The following is a 15,753-nucleotide window of genomic DNA, read 5'->3' as shown; positions in this document are numbered from 1 at the left end:
ATTCCCAGTTTGCCCTTGGAACAAGATCCCGTATGCCAATCATATAAGTACCAATTGTATGGATTTCAGCACATATATTCGCATGTGTGCGTCTCTTCGGGAATCTTTGGTATTGTACTGACTGATGAATTTTTTTTGTTAAATAATGAAGCAATGATTGCAATGGTTGCTGCACAAACAATTTATGTGCAAGCCTATAAAGAAAACATTTGTAGCCGCTGTATCTATTCCTTCGAGGTTCTGCACATCGCCCACAAGAACAGCATATTGGAATGAATATGTTATTTCACTGCATATCTTTAGTCACTGCATTTAATAAGTTTGTCCTGGAAAATGTAATGTAGGAGACACTTGCCCTACTGATGAAACATATAGTGATGTTACCATAAGTAGGCGAAGCACTCATATTTGCCCCTCGCAATAACATTTACATGGACAGACCAGGTGTTGTTAACCATTATGCTGTCATAAACCCCGTATGAACCACTATGCATTATCTCTCCTCATTATGATGCACATAAGGCATGAATTTAGCCACCATTTTGACTTTGTCTTTCTATTATTTAACGATGAGAATAATGCAGGCTACAGTGAGCGAACCACAACCAGTGTGGCTTGATATAGCAAATTGTTAAAGGCATGACATTTATGATATAACCCGGGTTACTTTTTTTTGTGCAGATTGTAGGCTATGAGGCTGGTGAAGGAACTCCCATCTATGTAACCTGTGAAGTCCCGGTAAGATCCTGTATGTGGAATGTTGTGTTCTACTTGGATGTGTGGTGCTTCACCCAGGAGATATCAAAGCACAATGAGACTCATTGAAATCAAAATAAAGCCTCGTTGAATTCAAAGGGAATTGCAGAATGATTAGGAGCAATGTGTGGCTTACTGTGGCATGCTACACCTGAAGAGAACAACGATAAATACAACTATTAAAAGAAAAAAAAGTAGATTTAGAAATATTCTTCAAAATGCACCACATTCTGCAAACATCTGCAATTAGAAGAATTAGTTCTTTTTTGGCTAAAGGAACTAAAAAAGTCACGACTCGGAGCGAGGTCATAAAGTTATTTTTTTAACAATTATTTGTATTAGTAAGAGGGCAGTAATTCATAATGCACTCCATACCAAGAGACAGGCATAATTTATTGCATAGCTGCAATTCACAGCACTGGTTATGCAATACATTAGTGTTCCCTTTTGCTTGTTTTCTCCTACTGAACCATAGTAAACAGGAGACAGAGGTTGAATACAAAGGAAGAAAGTAATAGGGAAAAGAAACAAATGAATTCCCAGAAACACCCCTCAAAAGAAACACAGAGCAACAGGCAGCCAAGTAGGAGAACAATAAACCACAGGCGGGTTCCTAAATAATGTACTATGCTGGAGGCAGTAGGTAATACGTTTCATTAAGATGTTCAACTTTCGATAACAATTTGTATCAAAAGGGTGTTCCATTGATGGTATATAGGCATTCCTATGCAACCACCCATGGTTTTTGACACAACCCCCTACTCACTAATAATATCAGACAGTTTGCACCAAAAAAGAATCCTCTTTTAAGCAGGCCTAAAAAGAAGAAATGTTTTTTTTTATTTCTCCTAATTTTTACGACTTTGTATGTGTGCTGAACTGTATGTGGGAAACGTTTTTCAGTTTATCTAGATGACGTTTTTTCTACTGAAAGGGTACCTTTACAGTACACAACCAATATTAGACATTACGCATACTCCTTTGCACTATGGTGCTATAGTACTAGGCAACCTGTTTGTGCACTAACACTGAAGAAGAGACTACTGCACTGCTCTCTCACATTGATGTTCTTGCGATTCAAACTTTAAAATCTGCCCCCAAGTAGATGTCAAAAACCATAGGTGCTTGCATTGGAACATCCGAGTATCACACATGTAACGCTCCCTTGAAGCAAGACTGTAGTAAAGCAGCACAACATTTTCTATGCTAAAAAACAGAGCTTTTCCAATGCAAAACAAATGATAGATATGGGTGGGGTTGGCTTGGATGTACCGATATAAAGGTCTTGAGGAGCGCCTCAGAATATAAGTGGATACTGGGCATGAATATACAATAGAGAGGTTTGTAAATATCCACGGTCATGACTGTATAAATGTTCAATCCCTACAACACAGGTTCCCATCTTACTCCTACTTATGATGGTGAAAAAGTTCACCATACTTGTGAATATTCTCCCGTAGTATTTTCCGTCTGTGCAATGGCTGTGGAGAGATCACGATTCTGTGCCTCAGGGTCACACTTTACACCAACAGATGGCATTGTTGCGCACCTAGGGTGTCGTGAACATGGCTTTCGACAAATCTGAATTTTAATACTGAATTCAAGACGTCATTCAAGAAAATGAACGAAATTGAAGGGTTTGAACACAGAAGTGGATAATGACTGTTCCCAGGGGATACATTTAGCTTTGTTGGGTTGGGTAAATGATGAACTGGTTTTAACTTTAACAATATACTTTGTTTTCCTAGCGTGGTGAGGCAGGAGATCTAAACTCTGTTAAACTCTATCCCGGAAATGGAACCTTTGACCTGATGTACTATCCTTACTACGGGAAACTCACTCATGTAAGTAGTGCGCCTGTCTGCTTCTCTTTTCATGTCAATGGCCGTTTGCGTGATCTAGTCTGCGGCCGTCGATGCAAAAACGTAATAAGATTTCTTAAACCCATTCCCAAAAAGGGGGAAATATCATATGAATGCGTGTCACTAGGAATCGTGGGAAATTCATAAAAACAAGTCAACTGCTAGCAATCCAATTGAGTAAAAGTATTTAGAAAATTATTTCCAAAACGATATTTCGACAGTATGCACTGGTATACAGGTATATATAAAAAAAATGCCTACGGAAATGAAATACCATAATGAATGAGATGGCCGTCTGTTAGCGAGATTACGATCAGATATTTCTTGGCAGTCAGGGCAAAGAACTGTATATTCCATGCAAGTTAGCATTTGTACAATTATGCAGAATAATATTCGTGTGTCAGTAGAGGGCAGTGCTGTACTAGGATTCTTTGCTGTTCCCAAAGGATCTGGAATCTTGCGCTTTGATGAATAGAAGTAAACTTTTTCGAATAACATGGATTCAGGACTGTCTATGTTAACGTCCTGCACACCACAGTTCTTACTGTGCACGACAAACAATAAATCTACAGTCGTACGGTATCTTCTAGTAGGAAAGGCATATATAACGAACAGATACACCAGAGGTGTATCTGTTTCTTAGGTCTCGCCTAACGAACACAGCGCATGCACTGCATCACCTTGACAAGCCTATTGTTGTCGGTTTAGTGTGCGAAGGGGCCAAAACATGTGCGCGCCTGGACAGGCAATGTGTACGCGCATGTCGTCTCCTCTCTGCCTCTCACGCTCCTACCATGCGCTCACACACTCCCATCGTGCGCTTAATTTAGCTTTTAGTTTCAGTTTCACTGCCCCGCACTGAGTTCTGCCAGTTTGTGTGTCTCTGCTCAGCACACGCGTGTGTGTGTGCTTGCGATTCCCAGTGTGTCCTTGCTTTTGTGTAACTGCCATTTCCAGTGTGTAGCTATGCTTCTGCGACGTCCCCTGTGCATTTGTTTGTTTGTATCTGTGACCCCCTGTATATATTAGAGTGTTTTGATGACTCAGTGTGGGTTTGTGTGTCTGTGATTGTGCGATTCTCTGGGTAGCAGTGTGTCCAATGTATCGCCCTGTGTGCCTGTGTGTGTTTGCAGTTGTGTGGCTGTGCCTTAATAATAGCTGCCTGTAGTCCGGTGGTTTAATGCCACATTCAATCCTTGAGGCATGAAAGGAAGCATCCTCCATCTGCAAGGTCTATGGGCTGCCCACTACCTACACCATGGGTTCCCACTTCCAAATCTTATATCCATCACCATGAACTCCCAACCCCACTACCTTCTACTACCCAAGCCTCGAGCATCCCCATATTATGCACCCAGTGATGTGAACATCCCTTCCCAACACCCACGATTTCCTGTAGTCCAGACACTTTCTATACTCACTGCTCCATGCAGCAAATCCCCACCTACCAGTAGAACCCTCAAGGAAGGCCACCACCTCATCCAACTTCCTTCCACCACCATGTCCTCCAACTCACTTCCTCACACCTTCCACCCCCTTGACTTCTTCCCACGTCTCAGAACTCTCAACTGCCCACTTTTTCTTCAAGCCTGAAGAAGGTTCGTCCCACCTCACCCCTAGCCGTAGTTTCCTATCTTATATTAATCTGCAATTCATGTCTCGCGCTATGCCTGGCCAATCCTCTCCGGTTACAAGCCACACAAACTTTGCAGCTATAGAGGCTGGTGCGAGCAGCAAACTTATACCATTTTCTTTGCTCTCATGCAAACGCCCTGCATTTTGTACCCACGCTACAAATTCTGCTCTTTACTGTGCTGTTTGGTTTCCAGTTGTTCACCGAATAAACTCTCCGAACCAGACTTACTGCGCGTGAAGCCCTGGAGTAAGTTCTGCTCAGCCGGCTCCCCGGTTGTGACTGCGCGGTGTGCTTGTGCGCTACCTACCTGGGGCAAAGCGACAAAAAAAGCCTCCAGGTTACGAACCTTTGTGGCACCGTCCAAGCCAGGGAGAAAGAAATGAAGAGAGACAGGAAGGCGCAGCTGAACAGGAGAGAGACCGGTTGTGAAAGCAAGAGACAACGCGAGTGGCACAAGGAGAGAAGGCAGACAATGAAATAATGAAATCTTGACTGTTTACACTGTAGGCAGCACTGCCTAACTCGGCTCTTAAAGATCAGGTCCTGTTGTCCGATTCTGTGCTACTTCTTATCTACCTCAGACAGATGAAAAGCTTAACCAGCCCTGCAGGGCATTCAAAAGTGTAATCTGGTAATCTAATCACACTTTAATCTCTGTACCAGGACACTTTGCCTACTGAGCCATAGTTAGGGAAGGAGTATAAAATATATTTTTTAAAAAGCCAAGTGAGGCAGGGAGGTGTGTAGGAACCAACTCAGGCAGTGTGTAGTGACGTAGAGAGTGCAGGGGGTGGGAATGGGATGGGGAAGCAGCATACAGAGCACCAAACAAAAAAATACACACACACCTGTGGAGTGATCAAAAAAAGAAAAATGTTGTTCCCTGAATATAAGCAGTGGCAGCCTACAACTCATCCAATTAGAATCATTGTAAAGCAGCCATTCTCCAGGGGAGGAATAGCGCAAGAAGATGAAGGGACACCTGCCAGACTGGGAACACCTGTAAAGGTACACAAGAAGAGTCTTGTAGTGTAGTAATAGCATATTTGGAAGGAGGTGGACAGAGAACAGATAAATCAAAGACGATAGTTTTTAGATCAAAATTCTGGTACAGCAGTTAGACCACAATTTCCATGTATAATACAAGTAACATTGGGATCTAAGGGCTTCAGCAACCCGCCCCCTCCCATTGTGTGTGTCATCCGGGGCTGACAGAAATTCCCGGGCACACACAGAGCCGCACCGAGTACTTCACAGTTCTTTAAAAGACCATTTACTCGTGAAAGATGGGTGGCCGCCAGCTTTCCTTTCATGTAGCCAAGGGCTGGAACAAACTCCCAGATAACATCCGGCTGGTAATGAACCATCTCGTATTCGGGAAGCGATTGAAGACATTTTTGTTTCACTGAGTATCTTCTTCTGCCCATGGTCTCGCAGCGCTGGGATGCCTCAGGGTGGAAGGGTATACTCAGATGTGAGTCCCTGGCTCACTGCACCATCAGGATTCAAGCAAGCCGGGCCGAAGACGGCTGAAATGCCAGAAACCGGTCCCCGGAAGCTTGTTTCCTTCCCAGTATAAGAATTGGCTTGGTAGTTTGGTCTGCCCTGTTCCCATGATGCACTGGGCCAGGGACAGACTAATTTGCATGTAGCCAGGTTCTGAGCTGGGATGGTGCAGTGAGCTAAAAAACGGTGATGGATCAAGCCCTGATCTTTGGACTGGGTAGGAGTGTTCTGCTTAATTCAGATACTCTGTCCATCACCACCCCCTTTTCTGAATCGTTTTGTCCACCATAAGCGTGGAAGGGTATACTCAGATGTGAGTCCCTTGCTCACTGCACCATCAGGATTCAAGCAAGCCGGGCCGAAGACGGCTGAAATGCCAGAAACCGGTCCCCGGAAGCTTGTTTCCTTCCCAGTATAAGAATTGGCTTGGTAGTTTGGTCTGCCCTGTTCCCATGATGCACTGGGCCAGGGACAGACTAATTTGCATGTAGCCAGGTTCTGAGCTGGGATGGTGCAGTGAGCTAAAAAACGGTGATGGATCAAGCCCTGATCTTTGGACTGGGTAGGAGTGTTCTGCTTAATTCAGATACTCTGTCCATCACCACCCCCTTTTCTGAATCGTTTTGTCCACCATAAGCATGGAAGGGTATACTCAGATGTGAGTCCCTTGCTCACTGCACCATCAGGATTCAAGCAAGCCGGGCCGAAGACGGCTGAAATGCCAGAAACCGGTCCCCGGAAACTTGTTTCCTTCCCAGTATAAGAATTGGCTTGGTAGTTTGGTCTGCCCTGTTCCCATGATGCACTGGGCCAGGGACAGACTAATTTGCATGTAGCCAGGTTCTGAGCTGGGATGGTGCAGTGAGCTAAAAAACGGTGATGGATCAAGCCCTGATCTTTGGACTGGGTAGGAGTGTTCTGCTTAATTCAGATACTCTGTCCATCACCACCCCCTTTTCTGAATCGGGATGCCTCAGGGTAGCCATGCGCTGTACAAGAGCGTACTCATTCATTCATTCAAAGATACTTTCTTGTGTGTTCACCCCTTCTTTGAGCCCCTGCATCTCCACTCTGCATATTGCTGGAAGAATCAGCCCCCCCCAATTTTTTTTTAGTAGACCCCCCACACCTCCTCTTCCGAAATTTTACGCTACTTGCGCCTCTGGTCACAGTGGAGTTTGGTGGGTGGAAACACTGAACAGAAGCCTTTTTGTAAAAAAGTAAGAATACTTAACACCTATACATGTAATTTTATGAAGGTTAAAAACTGAAAAACAGTTCAGAATGCAGACACAAGCAGATTAAACAAGCATTTGCAATAAAAAAGATCTCACATTTCCGCGAGTTTAAGCTATTGGCATTGTAAATGAGAATGCCTTTTATTTATGTTTTAAAAATGAAAAACAAAAATAAAAGGCAATGTCATCTACAATGTCAATAGCTCAAAGTTGCTTAACTGCGAGACCTATTGCATTGCAAATGCTTGTCTATTACATGCTATTAATTGAGTTTTTCCTTGAAGCTAACATTGGTAAGTCTGCCTCATAGAACACACTACCGCCTGTAAGTGTGGTGGAGCAGACCCTAACTACGGCTCGTGCTGCGCTGACACAGAGGCGCATACATTGCATCACTATCTGGACTGCGCCACAAGCAGGTACTAATTCTCCTTATTAACCTCCTTTGCCACGCCCCAGCCGTAGGGTGTGGGTGAAGTGGGGCCTTATCTCACCACAGCTGCTGGGTGCTTCACAACATCCCTTCCCCTCTCTGGAATGTAAACTGAGCTCTTAAGTAAACGCTCTCACCTTATAAACCAACACACATAGTCTCATCAGGAACGTAGCTGAGTCAGTGAGACTTGGTGGCAGGGCCGTCTTAACAGCATGATATGCCCCCGGTAATGCAGTGCACTGGGCCCTGCCTACACAACCACTCTCAGGAATAAAAATGTTTAATGGAAAATTTGTGTTACATTTTGGTCTGCGTAGGGCCCCCGAGCAACTGCCCAGCATTCCCATGTGTTAAAACGGCACTGCATGGAGGTGTGAATAGTGGCGGCTGGCATGTCCTGAGGGTGGTGAGGTGGGTGGCACAAAAAGATATTCAGTTAAGTAAAACACACTTACCTTCCTGCAACGAGCGTGACATCCTCAATCGTCTTCTCTCCTCGGGACAGGCTCCCCAAGCCAATCCTGGCCTGCTCTCATGCTGTTACAACTAATACTCCACATTTGTAAAGCACGAACAATAACCCGTAAGGGTCTCTAGGTGCTGTGGGCCGTATGGAAGATTAAGCAAGCTATTGCCCAGAGTCACATGGTGCTCGGCTAATCTGCCACCAGAGCTGGGGATCGAACCGGGAGCCCCCAGGTTCTGGAGTCAGTCACCCTGGCTGCTGCGCCATACCTCTTCCACCAAAGGCAGGCCACCCTCCTCCCTGCTGCTGCTGCCAGTGAGCAGGCCCGCACTATCCTGACACTCCATTCGGGGCGGCATGACGAAACATAAAATGCTATTTAATTACCATTTTATTTTTTGTCTCTGGGGGAATTTCAGTGGGGCAACGCTCCTCGGCTATAACGGAGGAGCCGTCCCTGGGTGTGAATCTCAAACTTCCCAACTAAATAAAGTAGTGAGCTGCATGATGGAAGGGTGAGATGACCAAGGGTTAGGATGGACTGTTTCCATGAGGAACAAGGTCAGTACCGATTTGCATTAGGTGGACAGTTGTCTATAACGAAACAGTGGACGAAAAACAATAGCTTGGAATACTACACTGAGCATTTGCCACTAGTGAGACTATTTGCCGGCATCCACCCCATCATCTTTTGTGTGACTCTTTGAGAGTAGTATACTTGGAATCCTGAGATTGGCCCAGCTTTCCAAGCCTACTGCTACCAACATTTGTGAATTCTAAAAAATAGTAAATTTGCATCGATTCAAAAAGTTTCTGCTCCCAAAAATGAGAAAGTTAAAAGCCCATAGTGAAATAAGAATGACAAGAAAAACCCGACACGGACATAGCAAAACAGACTCAGGGCCTCAAAACCCAGGCACCAAGCCAAGGAAGCATTTGGTGGTTGTCATCCACCAACCCCCCCTCCCAAAGCTACCCCACCAGGGCCAAGTATTTCTGCCTGGGAACAAAATAGCGTGGCCCAGGGCTCACTTATTTTAAATATGTTATCACTGAGCACACTTTTCTTTGTCTGCTATGAGAAGCCTTAATGGTACAGTTGTCAATCGGTGCATGTTGGCAGGGCTCCATGTTTCCAATTCTCACCTTTCACAAATCATTATCAAGTGGCTGATGGCCCTTGTACTTAAACATGCACTTGGAAACATTACTGGCTTGTCCCTCACCTTCTTACCCAACAACGTCATTAGTGAACTAAGAGGCAAGTCAGTACTCCTGTAAACCTTAAACACGGCCTAGATTCTTATTATAGAAGGAAAAAACACAATAGTCTATTAAATCAAACATAAGAGGTGCTTGTACCTCGCACATCCTAAACTCAAGTATTCATTTTGCTCTAATGAGTGGTAGTAAAGAAAAAGAAGGCTCTGTGAAATAAAATGTTTGCCTAGGATCACACAATTTGGACAAGCCCGCCGGTAAAGATTTCATGTTACCTGTTTTCACATTTTGAAATTCAGACACCAGATGTATATCTCGTCTCTCTTTCTTTCCTGTTTTACATCAAAAGTCACAGTTTTGTCTTTTATTGTTGATCCACACCTGAAACTGACACAGACACGGCAGGCCCATTTGGGGGTGCTCTAGACCCAACTTCCAAGCCAAGAATGCATTTATTTGGGGGGGTGTCACACCCCAAACACTTCCCTGATGCTACACCCTTGAGTCTCATCATCTTTAGCTGCATGCCAAGTTAATTCTTAAGTCATCATTTTGGCTCCTTTGCGAAGGCTATTCACCGCCCTCTTGGAAATGCCTTGTGTTCTTCATGCCCTGAGGAGCTGGTGGCCATGTGTGGAAAGCCTCTGAGCAATATCATGCCAGTCCCACACTCCGCATCTGTCATAGTCTTCCACACGGATATATATGTTTGTAGGCTACAGAGTGGCCTTTTTCCTGAACCCTGATAGTCTTTTAAGCCACAAGATGTTTCGATTCACTGCCCCATCCTCAGTGGGCCATTACCAAAGTGAAAGTCCAGCGTCCATTTTCATAGGCGGCCCAGAATTTCCAACCTAGCTAGAGGTCTTTTATGAGGACGAGGTCACCTTGACATAATGGGGGCAGCATACCTAGTCTCCATCGTCTTGCTTCTTGGTTGTTCTTCACTTGCCTTTCTTTGCCAGCAGTTATCTCCAGGCTGGCAGGCTCACCACTGGAAGGTTGCTGGGATAGGGCCATCGTTGCTGAGCCGAACATGATAGTTGCAGACAAACAATTAGGGTGTTTCTAAATATTCTCAGAAAGTTTGGGGAAGTCCTTATCCTGGTCCACCCCCAATCCACTGGAATGTATTGAGGTTGTGCATGAAGCGCTCTACATAGCTATCAGCTTGGGGTGACGCATCATTAGTGGATGCCTAACTGATCATGGTAGTCTTGGATTCACCTCCTTGAAAAGGAGGCCCATTATCAGTTTTATTTTCTCTGGTGAACCAAAGCTGGCAATGAACAGTGTGATTTTGGGATTGAGGTGGTCGAACGCTGTGGACATCCTCAATTCTACCAGCGGAAACTTCGTGTGGGTGTCCCTCATAACTGTATGTCCCCATTCAGGGAAACAGCCATTGCTGACAATGGTCTAGGGTGTCATGTGCAGTTCTGTGATGATCGAAGCAGGTCTTCCTGCGCGCTCGTTGAGTTGGCAGACCTGATACTCTTTCAATACCTCCACAGTGGCCTCATCCATTCACTGGAAACATAGGTTCTCCCATAGCCTTGACTTTACTTAGTGGGCCTCGGTACCCTTGATGTGTTAGAGCCATTAATTTTGCTTGCAATGCTCATTAACTACTAACTTCCGCCTCTTGAGGATTAGTCCTTCTTTTGTAGAACTCACCTTGGTCCCAGCTCACTATAATCTCAAGAGGGTGTCACAGGCTTGCCTATTGTGCCCTTAGGTGTTTTCTAGATAGTTTTTTTTTTCCAGCGGTGTTGTTTGCAAGGCTTGCTTCATATTTTGGAGATACCTGTCCTGAAACAAGTCAGTGGTTATTTTGTCCTGGTTCTTGGCTTTGGCGCACGATGATTGGGGTTTTGTCTGGATGTATTCTTCTGTCTCTTCCACTTGGATGTGAGCCGCTCCTGCCACCTCCTTTGGGTGTACTGATAAATAGTCAGCAGGTCTTTTGATGCCAGGGTGGGAGACAATAGGGAACCAATACTGTTGTAATTGGATGACTCACTTCTCAGTTCTGGGGAGGGGTGTTAGGATGTCTCTGCAAACAGGTTCATGAGGGGCTTGTGATCTTTCGTACAAATAAAAGATGAAATGAGCACACCTTGTACCTAATGGTGAACATTTGACGTTTTATTTGGTGTATTGAGCCTCTGTGTTCTCGACTTACAAACAGTACCACTGCCTACTTTCCCCTTGCTTGCTCTTTGAGAGTGACCACCTCTAGTCCCACGATGCTTGCATCTATTACTGTTTCTGTGTAATATTGGGTGTTAAAATACACTACACCACGGTGCTGTAAAGGAATGCTTTTCTTGACTTTCCAAAATGTCTCTTTGTTCACAGGCCCTCATTCCTATTGAGCTCTCACCTTGTTTAAGCTCTCAGTGGTATAACTATCATTTCCAAATTGGGTAAGACTCGTCCACAGTAGTTGGCCATGCCAAGGAAGCTTTGCAGTTCTGTTGTTGTGGTGGGGCCGGGGTGTTACTGATGTCAATAGACTTCCATAGCTACAAAAAAAATGTTTTCTTTTGAAAATACATTTTAAAAGTACTCGATGTGGTACACAATTGCATTTGTCTCTGTGCAAGGTCAAGCCACAGTTTAATATCCTTTGAAGGCTTGTTAATGATATTCAACAGTTTTAGATAATACCAGGCTATCATCGCTTAAATTGCAAACCTCTTTTAGCCTCAACAGGATCTCTCAAGGCATATTGAAACCCCTCTGCGGCAGAGGAAAGGCCAGGTTTCACCCTGTGTTCCCTCTGAGTTTCAAGTGTATTAAATGCTGTGATGTACCTACTCTCTGGGTGTAACAGTATCTGGTGGTGTCTGATTTCAGATCCAGTGTGGAAAACCACTGCCCAAGTTGAGGTCATCAATGTCACCCATTGAGGGGGTTAGGATGGTACTTCCTTCTGACGGCCTGGTTGGGGCACCACATACCTGTGCACATTTCCTGGAGCCTCTTCAGATTCATGTTCACCAGCAGGTCCAGGTGAAAGGGCACTCTCCTGCGCTGCTGGTCTACAAACTGTTTTATTATATATGCAGTTTGATGGTGGTATCCTTAAGCCAGCCTAGGCCTCAGAATAAGTGGGTGAGGTACTTCAGGCTGTTTTCAATGTGGCATGTGTAGACTTCTTTGGCAAAGAAAACTAGACCTAGACCCTCAGTAGTGCGACAAGTCAGTGCCCCACTCATCTGTGGTTACATAGAGTATAGTGTCTTCTTTATCAGCTCTGTGTCGCACTTGGACCTTAAAGTTCCTGCTAGAGGCAGGGGCACTTGCCCACCGTAGTCATATATATCTTCCTACATATAGGCCATAGCTTGGGACAGGAGCATATTGTTCTGTACTGTTGCATGTCCATCAAGTTGACAGATGGCCTTGTGTCGATCAACACTTTAATGAGCATCCCAATATTTTCACGTTGCACATGAATCCTTTATGTCCTCATAGTCACTGTCTACATAGTTGCCATCTATGTTGGTGCTCTGTTAGCACCCAGAGAATGATCCTCTTCAAAAGTGGGGTTCCACAGTGGGGAGAGTTTTCTAGGTCGACCCAGGCAAAGTGGTTGGCTGTGTTGCACTTGGAGCATGACTTTCTGTTGTTAATGTTTATTTTTTGTGAATTTCAGTGGGTATTTTGCAGTGATTTTCCAGCTTATGAAAATCAATGTTCACAAAATTATGGATGGCATTTTTATCGCAGAAGGGCCATTGATAACATCAGGTGATGTACATAGGAATTTCCACTTTTTATCCGATATTAACATCTCACCAGCAGTGACAAAGAATCTTAGCTGTCATGGGCAGGAGAAGTATCAGTTTGTATTGTGGGCTACACAAACAGTACAGACCTTCATAGAATGAAAACATGAAAAACATTTTCAGACCTAACTTCCTCACCTGAAAATTTGACAAATTAGAATACTACTGGACTATGCCATTCAGGGCCATTTCTGGATATGTTGCTACTACAGCCACTGTTAAGAACAGCTGGTCATTCTATCACTTTGTTATTTTGAGGGTGGGAGGCAGACTATTGTGCTACTATCAGAGCTAGATGGGCGGCCATGCTCCAATCAAGCCACCATGGTCCTCTTCTAATCATGACCTCCCACTGCATGGGCTGGAATGATCATTTTTGCAAGAGCTGATTCTGGTTTTCAGTCTGGCTCCAAATGTTGATGAGGATGCCTAAGTTCTTCTAGAAAGAAGAGGGAATTTATTGTTGAGTCCTCGATAGGGGAAGTTTGAAATGTAGCAATGACAGTGGAGAAGGGAGTCGCACTCTGCAAGAGAAGGATTGCCATTGATAAAACCCCATCTCCAAAATTCAACAGAATTCATGTTTTTCTCTGGCAGCGCCAGGCTGTGGATGTAGTTGGGCCCTTCACCTCTGTCCATCAAACTATTTACACACTATATTAGAACATTGGAATGTTGGGAGCTCCGTTGAAAACAATGGAGTGCTCCGGGCTTACAATTTATTTATTTATTTATTTTTTATATTTATAAAGCGCAGCATATACCCTAGGGCGTCTTGGCGCTAGTAGAAACTTGTTACTTGTGGTGAGAAACGTGGGGACAGAGGAATCATTGATTGAACAGCCAAGTTTTTAGGAGCTTACGGAAGTGAAGAAGGGTGGGGCTCTGCCTGATGATTAGGGGTAGAGTATTCCAGAGCTTCGGTGCTGCCACCAGGAAGCGTTGATCACCCCAGGATACAGTCTTTGTACGAGGAATGACCAGTTGGCCGAGGGTAGCTGAACGTAACATTCTGCTAGGTTTGTATGGTTGGAGCTGCTCTTTCAGAAAGTGAGGTCCTTGGTTATTGAGCGCCTTGAAGACGATACAGAGGGACTTAAAATGGATTCTATTTCGAACGGTGAGCCAGTGGTAATCCTTTATGCTTCTTGAAATTGATTCATATTTTGTTTTGCCTGAGAGCAAGCGTGCTGCTGCATTTTGGATAGTTTGTAGTTTGGTTATTACTCTGGATTGAGCATTGAGAAAGAGGCAGTTACAATAATCCAGGGCAGAAAATACTAGGGAGGTGACCAAGGTTTTAATGGCAGGCTCCGGGAGAAAAGGTCAAATTTTTCTGATCATCTTTAGTTTTAGATGTGCTGTGGAAACTGTTTTATTGGCATGATCCATGAAGTGTAAACCTTCATCGAAAACAATACCAAGATTCCTTACTTTGGCGGTTGGGGTGGGAGGGGTACCGAAGGCATCTGGCCACCAGCTTGATGGCCAGGCTGGGAGAAGAGGTCCAAATATGACCACCTCAGTTTTATCTGAGTTTAATTTGAGACAATTAGTGGCCATCCATTCTCCTATGTCGATAAGTCCCTTCTTAAATTTTTCAGCCACTTGAGCTCCGTCACCTTTGATTGCCAGTACCAACTGGGTATCATCGGCATAGGAGGTTAGGCTCATCCCATGTGCTTTGATGATTTTAGCAAGGTCCGACACATAAATGTTAAAAAGTGTCGAACTAAGGGATGAGCCTTGGGGAACCCCACAGGGAGATGAAAGTTGCGCCGATTGAAATGGGCCTAAGATGACAGCCTGCGTTCCTTTGGCTAGAAAGGAAGCAATTAGATCTTTGGCAGAGTGGCAGATTCCGAATCCCTCGACACGATCGACCAAGATTGTATGGTCGACCGTGTCGAAGGCCGCTGATAAATCCAACATTACCAGAATGGCTGTTCCCCCCTGATCCCGAATTACCCTGATATCATCGGCGGCCTTAATCAAGGCTGTCTCTGTCCCATGGTATTTCCGGAATCCAAATTGCGTGTCATCCAGGAGGGGTGATGCATCAGTAGTGGATGCCTAACTGATCATGGTAGTCTTGGATTCACCTCCTTGAAAAGGAGGCCCATTATCAGTTTTATTTTCTCTGGTGAACCAAAGCTGGCAATGAACTGTGTGATTTTGGGATTGAGGTGGCCGAACGCTGTGGACATCCTCAATTCTACCAGCGTAAACTTTGTGTGGGTGTCCATCATAACTGTCTGTCCCCATTCAGGGAAGCAGCCAAAGGCCATGGTGACAATGGTCTAGGGTGTAATGTGCAGTTCTGTGATGATCGAAGCAGGTCTTCCTGCGCGCTCTTTGAGTTGGCAGACCTGATACTCTTTCAATATCTCCACAGTGGCCTCATCCATTCGCTGGAAACATAGGTTCTCCCGTAGCCTTGACTTTACTTAGTGGGCCTCGGTACCCTTGATGTGCTAGAGCCATTAATTTTGCTTGCAATGCTTGTTAACTACTATCTTCCGCCTCTTGAGGATTAGTCCTCCTTTTGTAGAGCTCACCTTGGTCCAGGCTCACTATAATCTCAAGAGGGTGTCCCAGGCTTGCCTATTGTGCCCTTAGGTGTTTTCTAGAAAGTTTTTTTTTTTAGCGGTGTTGTTTGCAAGGCTTGCTTCATATTTTGGAGATACCTGGCCTGAAACGAGTCAGTGGTTATTTTGTCCTGGTTCTTGTCTTTGGCGCACCCAGTTTGGGATATTGTCTGGATGTATTCTTCTGTCTCTTCCACTTGGATGTGTGCCGCTGCTGTCACCTCCTTTGGGTGTATTGATAAATAGT

The 15,753-nt window shown here is 44.7% G+C and overlaps 1 protein-coding gene across 1 annotated transcript in view; it reads left to right on the top strand.

Moving 5' to 3' along the window:
- Positions 1 to 15,753, top strand: part of ATP1B4 (ATPase Na+/K+ transporting family member beta 4) — a 217,156-nt gene that overhangs the window by 168,896 nt on the left and 32,507 nt on the right. Inside the window, exons 7-8 of the mRNA XM_086918519.1 lie at positions 682 to 738; positions 2,505 to 2,600. Coding sequence (XP_086774645.1) covers positions 682 to 738; positions 2,505 to 2,600 — 153 coding nt within the window. The remainder of the gene's footprint in view (positions 1 to 681; positions 739 to 2,504; positions 2,601 to 15,753) is intronic.

This window comes from Lissotriton vulgaris, chromosome 4_1, assembly GCF_964263255.1.
Source record: "Lissotriton vulgaris chromosome 4_1, aLisVul1.2, whole genome shotgun sequence".
Lineage (NCBI taxonomy): Eukaryota > Metazoa > Chordata > Amphibia > Caudata > Salamandridae > Lissotriton > Lissotriton vulgaris.
This window is presented reverse-complemented; position numbering and strand designations above follow the sequence as displayed.